This window comes from Cebus imitator, unplaced genomic scaffold (assembly GCF_001604975.1).
Source record: "Cebus imitator isolate Cc_AM_T3 unplaced genomic scaffold, Cebus_imitator-1.0 Scaffold270, whole genome shotgun sequence".
NCBI classification, from domain to species: Eukaryota; Metazoa; Chordata; class Mammalia; order Primates; family Cebidae; genus Cebus; species Cebus imitator.
Genome location: NW_016107585.1, coordinates 2,866,941 through 2,883,123, shown reverse-complemented (window position 1 = coordinate 2,883,123; position 16,183 = coordinate 2,866,941). Strand labels below are relative to the sequence as shown.

The 16,183-nt window shown below is 38.6% G+C and overlaps 1 protein-coding gene and 1 pseudogene across 1 annotated transcript in view; both read left to right on the top strand.

Annotated features, from left to right (window-relative positions):
• Nucleotides 1–16,183, top strand: part of LEKR1 (leucine, glutamate and lysine rich 1) — a 193,027-nt gene that overhangs the window by 115,445 nt on the left and 61,399 nt on the right. Inside the window, exon 5 of the mRNA XM_017500799.2 lies at nt 8,799–8,880. Within this exon, the coding sequence (XP_017356288.2) occupies nt 8,799–8,880 (82 nt within the window). The remainder of the gene's footprint in view (nt 1–8,798; nt 8,881–16,183) is intronic.
• LOC108284137 lies at nt 6,528–7,837 on the top strand (annotated as a pseudogene).

Below are 16,183 nucleotides of genomic sequence, written 5' to 3'. Positions count from 1 at the left end.
TTTGTTGCCAATGCTTTTGGTGTTTTCGTAATGAAGTCCTTGGCTATGCCTATCTCCTAAATGGTTTTGCCTAGGTTTTCTACTAGGGTTTTTATGGTGTTAGATCTTATGTTTAAGTCTTTAATCCATCTGGAATTAATTTTAGTGTAAAGTATCAGGAAGGGGTCCAGTTTCTGTTTTCTGCACATGGCTAGCCAGTTTTCCCAACACTGTTTATTAAACAGGGAATCCTTTCCCCATTGCTTGTTTCTGTCAGGTGTGTCAAAGATGAGATGATTGTAGATGTGTGGCATTGCCTCTGAGACCTCTGTTCTGTTCCATTAGTCTATATCTCTGTTTTGGTACCAGTACCATGCTATTTTGATTGCTGCAGCCTTGTAGTATACTTTGAAGTCACATAGTGTGATGCCTCCAGCTTTGTTCTTTCTGCTTAGGATGGTCTTGGCTATGCATGCTCTCTTTTGGTTCCATGTGAAGTTTAAGGTGGATTTTTTCCAGTTCTGTGAGAGGGTCATAGCTAGCTTGATGGGGATAGCATTGAATCTATAAATTACTTTGGGCAGTATGGCCATTTTCATGATATTGATTCTTCCTAACCATGAGCATGGAATGTTTTACCATCTGTTTGTGTCCTCTCTTATTTCCTTGAGCAGTAGTTCATAGCACTCCTTGAAGAGGTCCTTTACATCCTCTGTTAGTTGTATTCCTAGGTATTTTATTCTCTTTGTAGCAGTTGTGAATGGGAGTTCACTCTTGATTTGGCTCTCTTTTAGTCTGTTGTTGGTATATAGGAATGCTTGTGATTTCTGCACATTGATTTTGTATCCTGAGACTTTGCTGAAGTTGCTTATCAGTTTAAGGAGATTTTGGGCTGAGACGATGGGGTCTTCTAAATATACAATCATGTCAAATAGGGACAGTTTGACTTCCTCCTTTCCTAATTGAATATCCTTTATTTCCTTTTCTTGCCTGATTGCTCTGGCTAGAACTTCCAATACTATATTGAATAGGAGTGGTGAGAGAGGGATCCTTGTCTAGTGCCAGATTTCAAAGATTTCAAAGGGAATGCTTCAGTTTTTGCCCATTCAGTATGATATTGACTGTGGGTTTGTTGTAAATAGCTTTCATTATTTTGAGATATGTTCCATCAATACCTAGTTTATTGAGAGTTTTTAGCATAAAGGGCTGTTGAATTTTGTTGAAGGCCTTCTCTGCATCTATTGAGATAATCGTGGTTTTTGTCTTTGGTTATGTTTATGTGGTGGATTACGTTTATAGACTTGCTTATGTTGAACCAGCCTTGCATCCCTGGGATGAAGCCTACTTGATATGATGGATAACTTTTTGATGTGCTGTTGCAATCGGTTTGCCAGTATTTCACTGAAGATTTTTGCATCTATGTTCATCATGGATATTGGCCTGAAGTTTTCTTTTTTTTGTTGAGTGTCTGCTGGGTTTTAGTATCAGGATGATGTTGATCTCATAAAATGATTTGGGAAGGATTCCCTCTTTTTGTATTGTTTGGAATAGTTTCAGAAGGAATGGTACCAGCTCCTCTTTGTACGTCTGGTAGAATTAGGCTGTGAACCCATCTGGAACTGGGCTTTTTTTTGGTTGGTAGGCTATTAATTGCTGCCTTGACTTCAGCGCTTGTTATTGGTCTATTCAGGGTTTCAGCTTCTTCCTGGTTTAGATTTTGGAGGGTGCATGTGTCCAGGAATTATCCATTTCTTCCAGGTTTACTGGTTTATGTGCATAGAGTTGTTTGCAGTAATCTCTGATGGTAGTTTGTATTTCTGTGGAATTGATGGTGATATCCCCTTTATCATTTTTTATCACATCTATTTGATTCTTCTCTCTTTTCTTTTTTATTAATCTGGCTAGCAGCCTCTCTATTTTGTTGATCTTTTCAAAAAACCAGTTCCTGGATTTATTGGTTTTTTGAAGGGTTTTTTTTTTGTGTGTGTCTCTATCTCCTTCAGTTCTGCTCTGATCTTAGTTATTTCTTGTCTTCTCCTAGCTTTTGTGGGATTTTTTATCTTGCTCTTCTAGCTCTTTCAATTTTGATGATATGGTTTCAATTTTAGATCTTTCCTTGCTTCTCATGTGGGCATTTATTGCTATAAATTTCCCTCTAGACACTGCTTTAAATGTGTCCCAGAGATTCTGGCACATAGTGTCTTTGTTCTCATTGGTTTTGAAGAATATCTTTATTTCTGCCTTCATTTCATTGTTTATCCAGCCAGTTTTTCAATTTCCATGAAGTTGTGCAGTTCTGAGTTAGTTTCTTAATCCTGAGTTCTAATTTGATTGCACTGTGGTCAGAGAGACTGTTATGATTTCTGTTCTTTTGCATTTGCTGAGGAGTGATTTTACTTCTGATTATGTGGTCAATTTTAGAGTAGGTGTGATGTGGCTGAGAAGAATGTATAATCTGTGGATTTGGGGTGGAAAGTTCTGTAGATGTCTATTAGGTTTGCTTGGTCCAGATCTGAGTTCAAGTCCTGGATATCCTTGTTAATTTTCTATCTCATTGATCTGTCTAATATTGACAGTGGGGTGTTAAAGTCTCCCACTATTATTGTGTGGGAGTCTATGTCTCTTTGTAGGTTGTTAAGAACTTGCTTTATGTATCTGGATGCTCCTGTATTCGCTGTGTATATATTTATGATCATTAGCTCTTCTTGTTGCATTGATCCTTTGACCATTATGTAATGTCCTTCTTTGTCTCTTTTGATCTTTGTTGGTTTAAAGTCTATTTTATCAGAGACTAGGATTGCAACTCCTGCTTTTTTTGTCCTCTCCATTTGCTTGGTAAATCTTTCTCATCCCTTTATTTTGAGCTTATGTATGTCCTTGCACATGAGATGGGTTTCCTGAATGCAGCACACCAATGGGTTTTGACTTTTTAATCCAATTTGCCAGTCTGTGTCTTTTGGCTCGTGCATTTAGCATATTTACATTTAACGTTTATACTGTTATGTGTGAATTTGATCCTGCCAATTTGATGCTAGCTGGTTGTTTTGCCTGTTAGTTGATGCAGGTTTTCATTGTGTCAGTGGTCTTTACCATTTGGTACATTTTTGGAGTGGGTGGTACTGGTTGTTCCTTCTGTGCTTAATGCTTCTTTCAGGAGCTTTTGTAAGGCAGGCCTGGTGGTGATGAAATCTCTCAGCAATTGCTTGTTCGTAAAGGATTTTATTTCAACTTCACTTAGGAAGCTTAGTTTGGCCAGATATGAAATTCTAAGTTGAAAGTTCTCTTCTTTAAGGATGTTGAATATTGGCTACCACTCTCTTCTGGCTTGTAGGGTTTCTGCTGAGAGATCCGCTGTGAGTCTAATGGGCTTCCCTTTGTGGGTAACCTGACCTTTCTCTGGCTGCCTTTAGCATTTTTTCCTTCATTTCAACCCTAGCGAATCTGACAATTATGTGCCTTGGGGTTACTCTTCTTGAGGAATATCTTTGTGGTGTTCTCTGTATTTCCTGGACTTGCATGTTAGCCTGCCCTACTAGGTTGTGGAAGTTCTCCTGGATAATATCATGAAGAGTGTTTTCCAGCTTGGATTCATTCTCTCCATCACATTCAGGTACACCTATCAAACATAGATGAGGTCTTTTCACATAATACCATATTTCTTGGAGGCGTTGTTCATTTCTTTTTATTCTTTTTTCTCTAATCTTGCCTTCTCATTTTATTTCATTGAGTTGATCTTCAGTCTCTGATATCCTTTATTCCTCTTGTCGATTTGGCTATTGAAACTTGTATATGCATTGCAAAGTTCTTGTGTTGTGTTTTTCAAGTCCATCAATTCATTTATATTCTTCTCTAAGCTATTTTTTCTCATTAGCATTTCATCAAACCTTTTTTCAAGGTTCTTAGTTTCTTTGCATTGAGTTAGAACATGTTCTTTTAGCTCAGAGAAGTTGTTATTACCCACTTTCTGAAGCATGTTTCTGTCAATTCATCAAACTCATTCTCCATTCAGCCTTATTCCCTTGCTCGTGAGGAGTTGTGATCCCTTAGAGGAGGAGAGGCATTCTGGTTTTGGGTGTTTTCATCCTTTTTGCACTGATTTCTTCCCATCTTTGTTGATTTATCTACCTGTGGTCTTTATAGTTGGTGACTTTTGGACGGGGTCTCTGAGTGGACGTCCTTTTTGTTGATGATGAAGTTATTTCTTTTAGTTTTCCTTCTAACAGCCAGGCCCCTCTGCTGTAGGACTGCTGGAGGTCCACTCCAGACTCTGCTTGCCTGGAGATCACCTGTGTCAGCTGCAGAATAGTAAGGTTTGCTGCTGGTTTCTTCTTCTGTTATCTTCATCCCAGAAGATTACCCACCATATGTCAGCCTGAGCTCTCCTTTATGAGGTGTCTCTTTGGATACGCAGGGGTCTGGGAGTTGCTTGAGCAGACAGCCTGTCTCTTATAGGAGCTCAAGTGCTGAGTTGTGAGCTCTGTTGTTCCATTCAGAGCTGCTTGGCAGGTATGTTTAAGTCTGCTGCAGTGGAACGCATAACTGCCTTTTTTCCCAGGTGCTCTGTCCTAGGAAGGTGGGGCTTTATTTATAAGTTCCTGAGGAGCTGCTGCCTTTTTTCAAAGATGCCCTGCCCAGCAAGGAGGTAGTGTGGTCACAGTCTGCCAGCAGAGGTGTTACTGAGCTGCTGTGGGCTCTGCCCAGCTGCTGTGTGAACGACCTTGTGGTTTTGTTTACACAGGTACAATTAGAACTGCCTCAGTAATGGCAGACTGCCTCAGTAAAGGCAAATTGCCTCGGTAATCACGGACTGCCTTGGTAATGGTGGACTGCCTCAGTAATGGTGGACTGCCTCGGTAGTGGTGGACTGCCTTGGTGGTAATGGCTGATGCCCTTTCCCCCACTGAGCTGGACCATCCCAGGTCTAGCTGTGCTTGCTGTGAAACTCTCAATCCAGAATGTTTCAGATTGCTGGTTTTTGTGAGGGTGGGACCCACCTAGCCAGATCACCTGGCTCCCTGTTTCAGCCCCCTTTTATTCAGTTGAGTGGGTGGCTCTGTATCCCAGGCATTCCAGGCACCAGTTGAAACGGCCACCCAGATTTGTGTTGAGTTTTTGTGCGGAGATCCGTGGTGCCAGCTGAAACAGCCATTCTGGAAACTCATGGCACTTTTCAGCCTGGGAATCTCCTGGTCTGTGGGCAGTAAAAACTCATTTGGAAATGCGGTGATCACTTACCCTCTACATTGTTCTGGCTGAGAAGTCCACTCCAGAGCCGCTCCTATTCATTCTGAATAGGAACAGCTTGGATCCCAACCGCAGAATTCTCTTAAATGACTATCCTAAATCTGATGCCTGTGGAATGCTGTCCAGAAAACAGCTGGCTTCATATGAAGAGAGGCTGAGTGTTTTTTGTCTTGTTCATTTAAAAGCATTTACTTCTTATTTAATATCTGCAAAGAACACAGTCACATCATAGTAGAATTTGCTGTTGTAAATTTTGGACTGTTTCCATGGGTTCTGCTTTACATCTGCATGGTGTTTGAAGCCAATGCTTCCTTTATTTTTGTAGGCATTTAGGGCCTTGTGCCTCATAATCCAATGTCATGCTCAATGACAGAGAATTAAGGTAGAATTTCTTTAACTATAGAGAAGGACTCAGCAGAACAATACACTTATTTAACAACTCCTTACCTCAGAAACTGAAGGTGCTGTTTTGTGCAGGTACCCTCTGCTGCTTATCCTGTGTTTATTTATTAAGTACAAGAACTGGGTACTCTGTTTCTGAAAACAAAAAGACCAGACTAGTCTATCAGAACCTATAGTGAACTAGTAAGATGTTTATATTTCATTCAGAACAGCAAAGCTTTGAATTAGCTGCCATTTTTACTGTCTACTATTCTCCTAATTCTCAGGTAATTGAGAATTAACTGCATAAAGTTTACATATTAAGTACCAGTTCTTTGAAGTTAATTTTAAGATAATTCTTCCTTTTAATTTATAGTTGCATTCAGAAGTAACAACAACATTTATCATATGGGCTCAGACCTCTGCTTCTTCTAGCTTAGGACCATATCTTGACACAAGCACCAGGGGCCATTTAATAGTAAGGTGTGATTGTTCTCTCTGATGAAATCTTCTTATAGAGTCACAATGACACCATAATTATATTAATATCTTTTATTAACTGTAACATATAGTTAAGCTTTCCAAAACTAAAATCTAAACCAACTTTTGAAGTTAGAAATTCTACCAGTTTACTACATATTTCATTGTTAATAATTCTTTTCATTTGTTTTAAGTATACCTCTTTAAGGATTCTGGGAATATGGTAACAGATTTGTAGCCATACTTACCCGACTTTTAAGGACAAATATCATATTCTCTTGCAGCTTTTATATTTCAAGAGTCAGTGTGAGAGAGATAAGAACTTTGGGATCAGGCAGACCCGAGTTTGAATTATAGGATCTAACTAGCTGAGTGACCTTGGATAAGTTAATTAGTCTGATCCTTTGAGTTTTCTTGGTAGTTGTGACTATGCATGAAATTATATGAAATCAGTAAAAAAATGGGTCATCTACTCTACACCATTACCTAATAAGTTTTTTCAGACCGAGAAAATCTTGTTGCATGGAATACAAATGGAGCCAGTGGACCTTACAATGAACAAGCAGAGTGCACCCCCTTTGGCTGGGAATTCTTCCTCTCTGAAGTTCCCTCCTTGACCTGGAGAGCCTCTCCAGCGTGAGCATGCCTTCTTCTAGCCCATTATGAAAAACACTCACTCCCTTCTCTGGGCATGCAGGTCTATGGCATCCCACTGTCCATGCCACCAGTGATGGCAGCTGCCTTCTCCTGGCACAGAAGACAGAGCCTGGGAATCCTGCCTGGTGGTGGTACAGTCTGTCCCCTTTATGTACATGAGTTACCTCCAGCAGCCTCTCATTGTTTCTTTGTTGGTGGAAACAGAAAATTCAAGTAGTAGCATGCAAGTACCTGTAAGTAAATCACATAAGAAGCCTATATCAGAGAAAAAAAAAATGAACCTGTGATTGAACCATAGAGGACAGATTATTATCCTGAAGAAATGTCACCCTGCCTTAATGAACTCAATGCCTGCCCACAAGCACTGTTGCAAGAGAATCACCTTAGGTCATAGTGCAGCCTGGGAAGAAACCTTTACTGGTGGAATTCGTGAATACTCAAAGGAAGCAGAGGATACACAGATGTGATTGTGACATATGCAACAAAGTATACACTAAAAGCTTTCGTTTGAAATCATACAGAACACATACAGGAGATACACCCTACAAATGTACATGGGATGGATGCACATGGAAATTTGCTCTGTCTGATGAACAAGACATTTCTGAAAACATACTGGAATCAAATCTTTTTAGTGCCTGGACTGTAACCACAGCTTCTGTTCTGACAGTCTTGCCCTCGATAGGAAATGCCACATGCTAGTCTGAATGCCTTCATCTCCCACCTCAATGTGACTTTCCACTCACCTAGCTCTTTCTCTATCCTCCCACCATTATCTAAGACATTTTTTACATGTACATTTTAATTTTGATTCAGCTGCTCTGATCCTCTGAATTTACATAATCCAAAACTTCCATATGGTCAGTAGCAGATATTCTCTAATCCTCCCTCTCCTTACCATGGATGACCTAAAAAATGAGAACTTTTTATTTCAGAGATGTTAAGCAAAGCATTCTTAGAGATACATATATTTAATGTAATAAGAGCAAGGAAACATGTAAACTAAAAAAAAAAAAAGTATGTAAAAGTACTGGATAAACAAAGATTTATACAAATGTCTGGTAAATTCTAATTAAAACATTAGAGTGAATTTATTTTCTAATTTAAGTAACTCGCTCTTTGTAAAATAAAGATTGCAGATTTATATAGATGTATAATGATTTTAAAGTTTACTATTAAAATGTGTCACTGAAACACCTGAACAGATGGAACATAGAAATTTTACAACTCCAGTGTTTTGAATTATTATTTTTTCTATAGAAACAAACCAGTCTATCAGTTTGTTTTCCATCATAACTTATTCTCAAAAAGCATACCAACAAGGGCCGTCACTGGGGCTGGGGGGCTGGGGTTCAGATCACAGTTTCCATACACAGGACAATGGAAGGACTTAGATTAGTCAAACCATTTGTTCTTTCTGCTATAGTTGCAGTTCTCCATTCACATATTTGTTAGACAGGACTGCTTGAATAATCATCCTCACATACTTCTTACGTTCCCCAGCTAAAGACTCTGGAAGCCAGTTTTCTGCTTGTATTCTCATGGTTTTGACAGTCATTAAAATGCCTTTTCGATGCTACCCAGAGTTACAAGTTCTTTACTGTGAGCCTGGCACATGATTTGTCTGTTTTAGTTCTAGCAGAAAGACTCAACTGTGCTTCTCAGTTCCAGACCACAAAAGTGAGCTCAGGCAATCAAGTGTTTTAGAAGCAAGACACATGATCAGAAATTCATATGTTTGTCAGCTACATACATTTCCTTTGAAAACATTAGTAAAATTTAGCCTACTAGGTGTTTGAAAATCAGCATGGTGGTGAGGGCAGAAAGAGGCCAACAATTTGGGCCTGTCAGAATCTATTGAGCTTGTGGGGTGTTAGGATAGGGAGGGCTGAGTAGTCAATGACAGGTTGCATATGAACATAGGGGCAAAGTGGAATAAGAAACTGCATTATCCTTCTGGAGCTGACTAGTAACATTAAAAGAATATGGTTTACTCTGTGAAAATATCTGCACACTTAAAATGTACTAATTAAATGAAATAAATTGTGTCATTTCAGATTTACAATGTCTAGTAGAGGCACTTGGGTTAAAACTTCAGAAGGCGGTGACAGAGATGGACAACTATAAAGAAATGCTTATGTAAGATGGAGAACATTAAACAACTTGTAAGATAACAGTGCTCTGTAGATGTGCCACAAAATGGCAAGAATTAGAAAGAAATGACAAGAATTATAAAAACCCTGATATGTTCTCTGTGATTCTTTTGGCAGAGATTTACTTGTGTGGGTAATAGTTTACTGCTGCTTTTCTTGACCACTTTGCTGCCCTAGATTATATGTTGAAGAACCTGTAAATATATTCACATACGTGGAGGATTTCTTTATCTCAAAAAGAAACTTATCTATCCATATATTAAACCTTTCCCTGATAGTTCAAATGCAGTAACTTAATGTGAAATACTCTTTGAACTTTTTTCTTATCTTTATTCCTTTATTATCTCTCCACAAGAAACAATATTGAAGCTGTATCTCAAAATTACTAATTTTAGCTTCAAGGAGAGAATTGAGTATCTTTGAAATGCTGAAGTACTTATGCTTGATGCAAGTGAGAAAACAATGTTGGAAAACACATGATAAGAAAATGATATAAAATCAAGAGCACTATTTCTTTTAAAAATTAATTTTAAGCCTGGGCAATGTGGCAAAACTTTGTCTTCCAAAAAAATACAAAAATTTTCAAAGCATGTTGGCACACACCTTTAGTCCAAGCCACTTGGGAGGCTGAGGTGGGAAGATCACCTAAGCCTAGGAAGTTGATGCTGCAGTGAACCATGATCATGCCACTGAGCTCCAGCCTGGGTGACAGAGTGAGACCCTCTCAAAATGAATAAATAAGTAAAAATTACTTTCATTTCAGAAATTTCAAAAATCATAGTATAAACATAGAATATCTATAATACTAAAATAGAATGTATACAATCTTTGAAAAGTAAGCAGATTCTTTTACCTTATGATATATGTGATTTTCAGTTCCTATATTTTAGAAGGATGAACTGCATAAAAATATAAATATTTAGAATGCTTAGCAACCAAATGTTTGTGTTGACCATGAACTACTCCTAAAAACAATGTGTTTAATAAAGTATTGAACACAAGAAGGAACAAATTCCAAAAATGACCTATCAAATTAATGTATACTTGGATTATTTGTAGCAAAAGTTTGTTTCTGAAAAATAAGAAAAATCAAATATTCATACTTTATAACACTATGGTTAATAGTACAGTAAATATAGTAGCTCAGCTGTCTGTGTAGATGGCTGGAGTTGCAGGAATTGGTGGAAAGGGGGTCCTTAGAAGACCCCCTAGGCCCAGGAAGTAACTTTTTGGGATATTTTTTTAAATCCTGAAAAAGAAACAAGGTGATGGTTGCTAGAAAAAGAAAAAAAATCGTTGTTTCTCTCCCTCTAATATAATCAAGGAGGGGTTTGGCCACGTGGATGTCTCATGTGGAGAGCAGTCTAGTCAGGCCCCAGCTACTGTGTGATGATTGCTTCTTGGAGCTCAACAAGTGAAGAGGGCACAGTCTAGGCATAGGGAGGTGGTGCTAGCACACAACTAAGCTAAGAGGGAATTTGTGGGCATACCAAGAGTTAGCATATAAAGTGGAGTCTTGGAAAGTTAGGAAAGAAGCTTAGAAATGAGCATAGTGAAGAAAAGGAATAAACTTACTGGTAGTGACATGAATTGATATTTTACAGAATAAGTTTGCACAGAATTCTTTGTATATTCATGTTCCACATAATGACATTTTGGTTAGTGACAGACCATGTATACAATGATGGTTCCATAAGATTATAATACCATATTTTTACTGTACCTTTTCTGTGGTCAGATATGTTTAGATATGCAAATACCATTGTGTTACAATTACCTACACTATTCAATACAGTAGCATTCTATACAGGTTTGTAGCCTAGGAGCAATAGGCTGTGTCATATAGCCTACATGTGTAGTAGGTTATACAGTCTTGGTTTGTGTACACTCAGGGATGTTCACACAATGACAAAATTGCATAATGACACATTTCTTGGAATGTATCCCTGTTGTAAAGCAATGAAGGACTGTGCATGGAGCCTGCCCATTTAATATTAACACGTGCTTTGTGGTATTTTTTGTTTATTTTTAACATAAGTTGTTCTGAGAAGTTGGGAGTCTGGGTAGATTGGAGATAGAGGGAGAAATACACCACTAAAGTCCATCAAACTAATTATCTGTAGGAATTTACTGTACTATTGCAGAAATGCTGAAGACATTTTATCAGTTTATAAAGCTGATGTTTCCTACCCATGCAAGACCTTCTTAAAAATTAAAAAATGGACATAATGCCCATATTTAGAAATGTGAATTAGGAAAGATAGAGCCACTTAAATGGCTCCAAGTGCTAGAGACCTTTCTGTATGCTACTGTCTCTAGCTCTTCTATCTATACTCTATCTTGTCTCCTTTACCGCTAGGATTAAGTTGGGGAGGGTGAGCATTTAGGTTCAAAGCCTGGGACTGCTGAAGCCTCAGGTTGCTCAGAGGTCAGGAGGTTCCTGGTAGTATATAAGTACTGTTTTAATTATAGGCCAGAGTCAAATTTGTGGCTTGGCCATTTTTGTAATGGTAAGCTCGAAGTCAAAACAATTCACTCAAAAAATTTGACATATTAATACAATTTGTAAGTAAAATTCAAGATTTCCTGCCCATACTCAAACCTCTTAGGACTTAGAAATTAGAATATGCTATAAAATCAAGTTTCTTTGATTTTTAATCCTCATTCTTTGTAGGGCTGGGAATAGGAATGTTTGTCACCTATAATTTAAGATAATTCTTTTTGTTGTTTAAAGATTTTAAAATATTTGGATATAAGTTTTGTGAATTTTGACAATAAGAGAAGAAGCAGTTTATAAATTTGTGAAATTAGAGTTCTTTTTTCGAAGATTTTTTCCCCGAGATTTTTAAGAAAATATTTTCTAAAAAGAACATTGTTATGTATTTAAAAATAGAGATTTTATCAAGATGCTTTGGGCTACAAGTAACAGCAGTAGGATAGTGTCAGTTGTAATTGATCAGAGTCTCAGCAATATCCCCAAGGATCTTAATGTTCTTTTTGCCTCCATCCTGCTGCCCTCAGTACTGGCTTCAACCCAAAGCTAAGTCAGGTCCTTATTTAATCACAAGATGGCTATAGTTCCTCCACCCTGGAGGCCTCATTTGGATATGGTACCTGCAGGCAGGAATGGACTGGTTTTCTAATGTCTTTTTAGAAGTGAGAAAAAAAATTATCAGATGCCACCAACAGCCTTCTCCTTATATTTCCTTGGCTGGAACCCTTTACATATCCTCTCCTAAATGAACCACTGGCAAGGGGAACAGGGCTACCACAATTACCTTAGACCAAGCAGGATTTATCCTTAGAACAAATGATAATTGAGACTTTGATGGCCAGGAAAAAGGCTGTAGTGAGTGTTCAGAAGGTAACCAATAGAGTTTGCTAAAGACGTAGAGCATTAATGATGCTCTGAGAGCTTGATGACATTTTCTACAGATTTTAAGTACTATAATATCTAGGTTAATTAGGGGAACACCTCTCTGAAATAATGAAAAATATGAAGACTATAAAATCTAGTTCTATTGTTTTTAAACTGATATGGATACAAAATATACTTTTACTTTCACATATATATGAAAGTATATATAAAAAAAGAAAGTATATATATGTATATCTCAGGATAAAGATAGATAAATAAGGCTTAAAAGAAAGACTGTCATTTATGGTGAAAATTTTTTAAGAATTCCAAAAGGAGAATACATAGAAGAAGAGTAGAAAGGGTCAACTCTACTGAGGAACAACCCAGATGAAGAGCAATTGACTGGTGATGCTGGTGGGCATGGGATAGGCAGGACCTTTCTTCAAATTAATTAAAACACAGAGAAGGGAGTGACACTTGGTGAATCATTGAAATAGTGGTTTTCACACTCCCATCTACATAAGAATCATGGGGAGCTTGTTAAAATTGTGTATTACAGTATGCCCTCTCCCACAGACTCAGCCCCAGGACCAGATTTCTGGGCTCCTTTTCCACAGATAATCTAGTTTTACATTTAGATCTGGGGTGGCTCCAAGCAATCACATTTTTAATGCACTCCCCACATGATACTGATGGAGGTGGTCCAGTGAAACCCACTCTGAGGAATCACATATGGAACATTTAATCCAACTGGCACCTCACCAATACCCTCCAATCAATCAGCCCTGTGTGAAGCAGCATTTGCAGAAGCATCTATACTCAGACTAACACAATGAGTATGTGGACTAGAGTTAGACAGCCTGAAAGCTACTGAACCCCAGGAAAGCCCAGGATCCCCATAGCCCAAGGCAAACCTCCGGTGCCCCCACCGGGTAGCATACCCTGCCCCTTCATCACACCTCTAAAAACAACCTAGAGCAAAAATAAATAGCAAAGCAGACAAGCAAACAGAGGATCTTAAGTCTAAGGATTCACACACAACCAAAGATGAGTAGGTATGTAAGGAAACACCTTCTACCAATTCCCCCCGAAAAGTGGCTATGAATTAACACAGAAAATCCTTAACGCCCTAGAAAATTGTTGAATAGCAAACAGATGACATTAGAATAAGTATAATTGATATCCCCCAAAGCATGTCCAGGATTGTAACCATAAAAGAACAGACTGTTATGGGAAGCTATTAGGAATTCAGGAGATTTAAAATATCATAAAAATGATCCCATTCATGCTAAAAATGAATGCAAATGCACATACACATTCATATGGATTTAAATACATTGAATAAATGATAGGATTTCTAGAAGTGAAAGTGTGGGCTTTTTGGAAATTTTATTTCGCTCTATTATATATTGCTTAAATGCTTTACACTGTGGTTATATTTATTTTCATGTATGTGGTAAGAACAAAGTTTACTTAAAGTGATTTATGATCTGTCACTAAGAATATGTCTAAGTGGTTATGTAAAACATGTTTTATATGTTTTCTGGCTGGGCATGGTGGCTCACGCCTGTAATCCCAGCACTTTGGGAGGCCGAGGAAGGTGGATCACTAGAGGTCAGGAGTTCGAGACCAGCCTGACCAATATGGTGAAACCCCTGTCTCTACTAAAAATACAAAAATTAGCCAGGCATGGTGGTTTGCGCTTGTAGTCCCAGCTACTCAGGAGGCTGAGACCGGAGAATTGCTTGAGCCCGAAGGCAAAGGTTGCAGTGAGCCAAGATAGTGTCATTGCACTCCCGCCTGGATGACAGAGTGAGACTCTTTCTCAAAACAATAAAAAAATTAAAATATGTTTTCTAATTTAAGAACCTCTGTAATGTACTTAGACTTTAATTCCTTTTTTTTTTTCTGAGCAAGCTAACATGGGACTTACATTTTAATTTCATTAGCTGTCACCTGCTCCTCATTTAACTGATAATTTGAACAATAGTAAACTTATGATCATCACAAAGTACTAATTTTTAAAGCTCTTACTTGGCCTTTCAACAACATCTGACAGTCGACCAGTCTGTTCTTGAGACAGCCTCCTTTATTGAGATATAAATACCAGTGTTATCCTGATTTTCCTCTCACCTTCCTGTTCACTCATGAAATTTTTGCCTGGCAAGCAGAAGGTGACTTGGTGGCATTCCAGTGTCAGTGTATAGATCCATTTTTCACATGATCCTACCTTGAACAGGGTATGTTTATTTCATTTATTTATTCAATACAAAATGTTTACTGAGAGCCAGGACTATTGTGTGCAGGCACTAGATATCGGAGCAACAAGATTGGCACTTTTCCACAGAGTTACTTAGGTAATTTCAGGCAATGCTAAGTGCTGCAAAAATATAAAATAGGCATAATAGATTGTGAGTAGTGAGGAGGGGTGGTATACTTTTGACAGAGTGGTCAGAATGGCATCCCTGAGCAGATGACCTTTAAGTTAAGATATGAATATCAGAAAGGAGCTAGCCACGATTACATCTGGGAGCAAGGAGATCAAGACAAGACCCTACATTTCTTGGAAATCAGTTTTACAAGTTCAAAAAACGTGAAGGCCAGTGGTGACAGAATAATGGTTTCCCAAAGAGTTTCATGTCCTAATCCCTGGAATCTGTATGTTCCCTTACATGGCAAAAGGGACTTTGCAAATGTGATTTTACAAGTTCAAAAAGCATGAAGGCAAGTGGTGACGGAATAATGGCTCCCTAAAGAGTTTCATGTCCTAATCCCCGGAATCTGTATGTTCCCTTACATGGCAAAAGGCGCTTTGCAAATATGATTAAGAATTTCGAGGCCAGGCGTGATGGCTCATACCTGTAATCCCAGCACTTTGGGAGACTGAGCCAGATGGATCACTTTAGGCCAGGAATTTAAGACATGGCTATTGTGTTGAAACCCTGTCTTTACTAAAAATACAAAAATTAGCTGGGTGTGATTGTGCACACCTGTAATCCCAGCTACTCAGGAGGCTGAGGCACAAGAATCGCTCAAAACCAGGAGGCAGGGAGGTGGAGGCTGTAGTGAGGTGAGATCATACCACTACACTCCAGCCTGGGTGGCAAAATGAGACTCTGTCTCAAAAAGAAAAAAAAAGGAATTTTGAGATGGAGAAATTATCCTGGATTATGTGGGCAGGCTAATGTAATTATGAGGTTCTTAGAAGAGGAAGCAAGAGGGTCAAAGTCACAAAAGCAGATGTGAAGATGAAAACAGAGGTTGCAGTGATGTGATATGATGATGGAGGAAGGGAAATACCGGTGGACTCTAGAAGATAGAAAATGTAAAGAAATGAATTCTCCCCTGGAGCCTTAAGAAGGAACACAACCTGGTGACACCTTGATTTTAGGACTTCTGACCTCTAGAACTGTGAAATAATAAATTTGTATTGCTTTTAGACACTAAGAAGCTTGTGGTCTTTAGTTACAGCAGCAATAAGAAATTAAATTGACCAGTGTTTCCTGAAGAGTTTCTGTGGAGTTTGGATTTATAAGGAGAGCTATGGGGAGCCTGGGGAGAATTCTAAGAGACTAATCTAATCTATGTTTTCAAAGGTCACTGTGGTTGCCATTTGAAGAATGGGGTGGGTATTTTTTTTTCTAGTCCATCTTTTTTTTTCCCCCATTTATTTATTTTATTGCATTTTAGGTTTTGGGGTACATGTGAAGAACATGCAAAATTGTTTCATAGGTACACACGTGGCAGTGTGATTTGCTGCCTTCCTCCCCATCACCTACATCTGGCATTTGTCCGCTTGCTATCTCTCCCCAGCTCCCCACCCCCCACCGTCCCTCCCCTATTTCCCCCCAACTGACCCCAGTGTGTAGTGCTCCCCTCCCTGTGTCCATGTGTTCTCATTGTTCAACACCCGCCTACGAGTGAGAACATG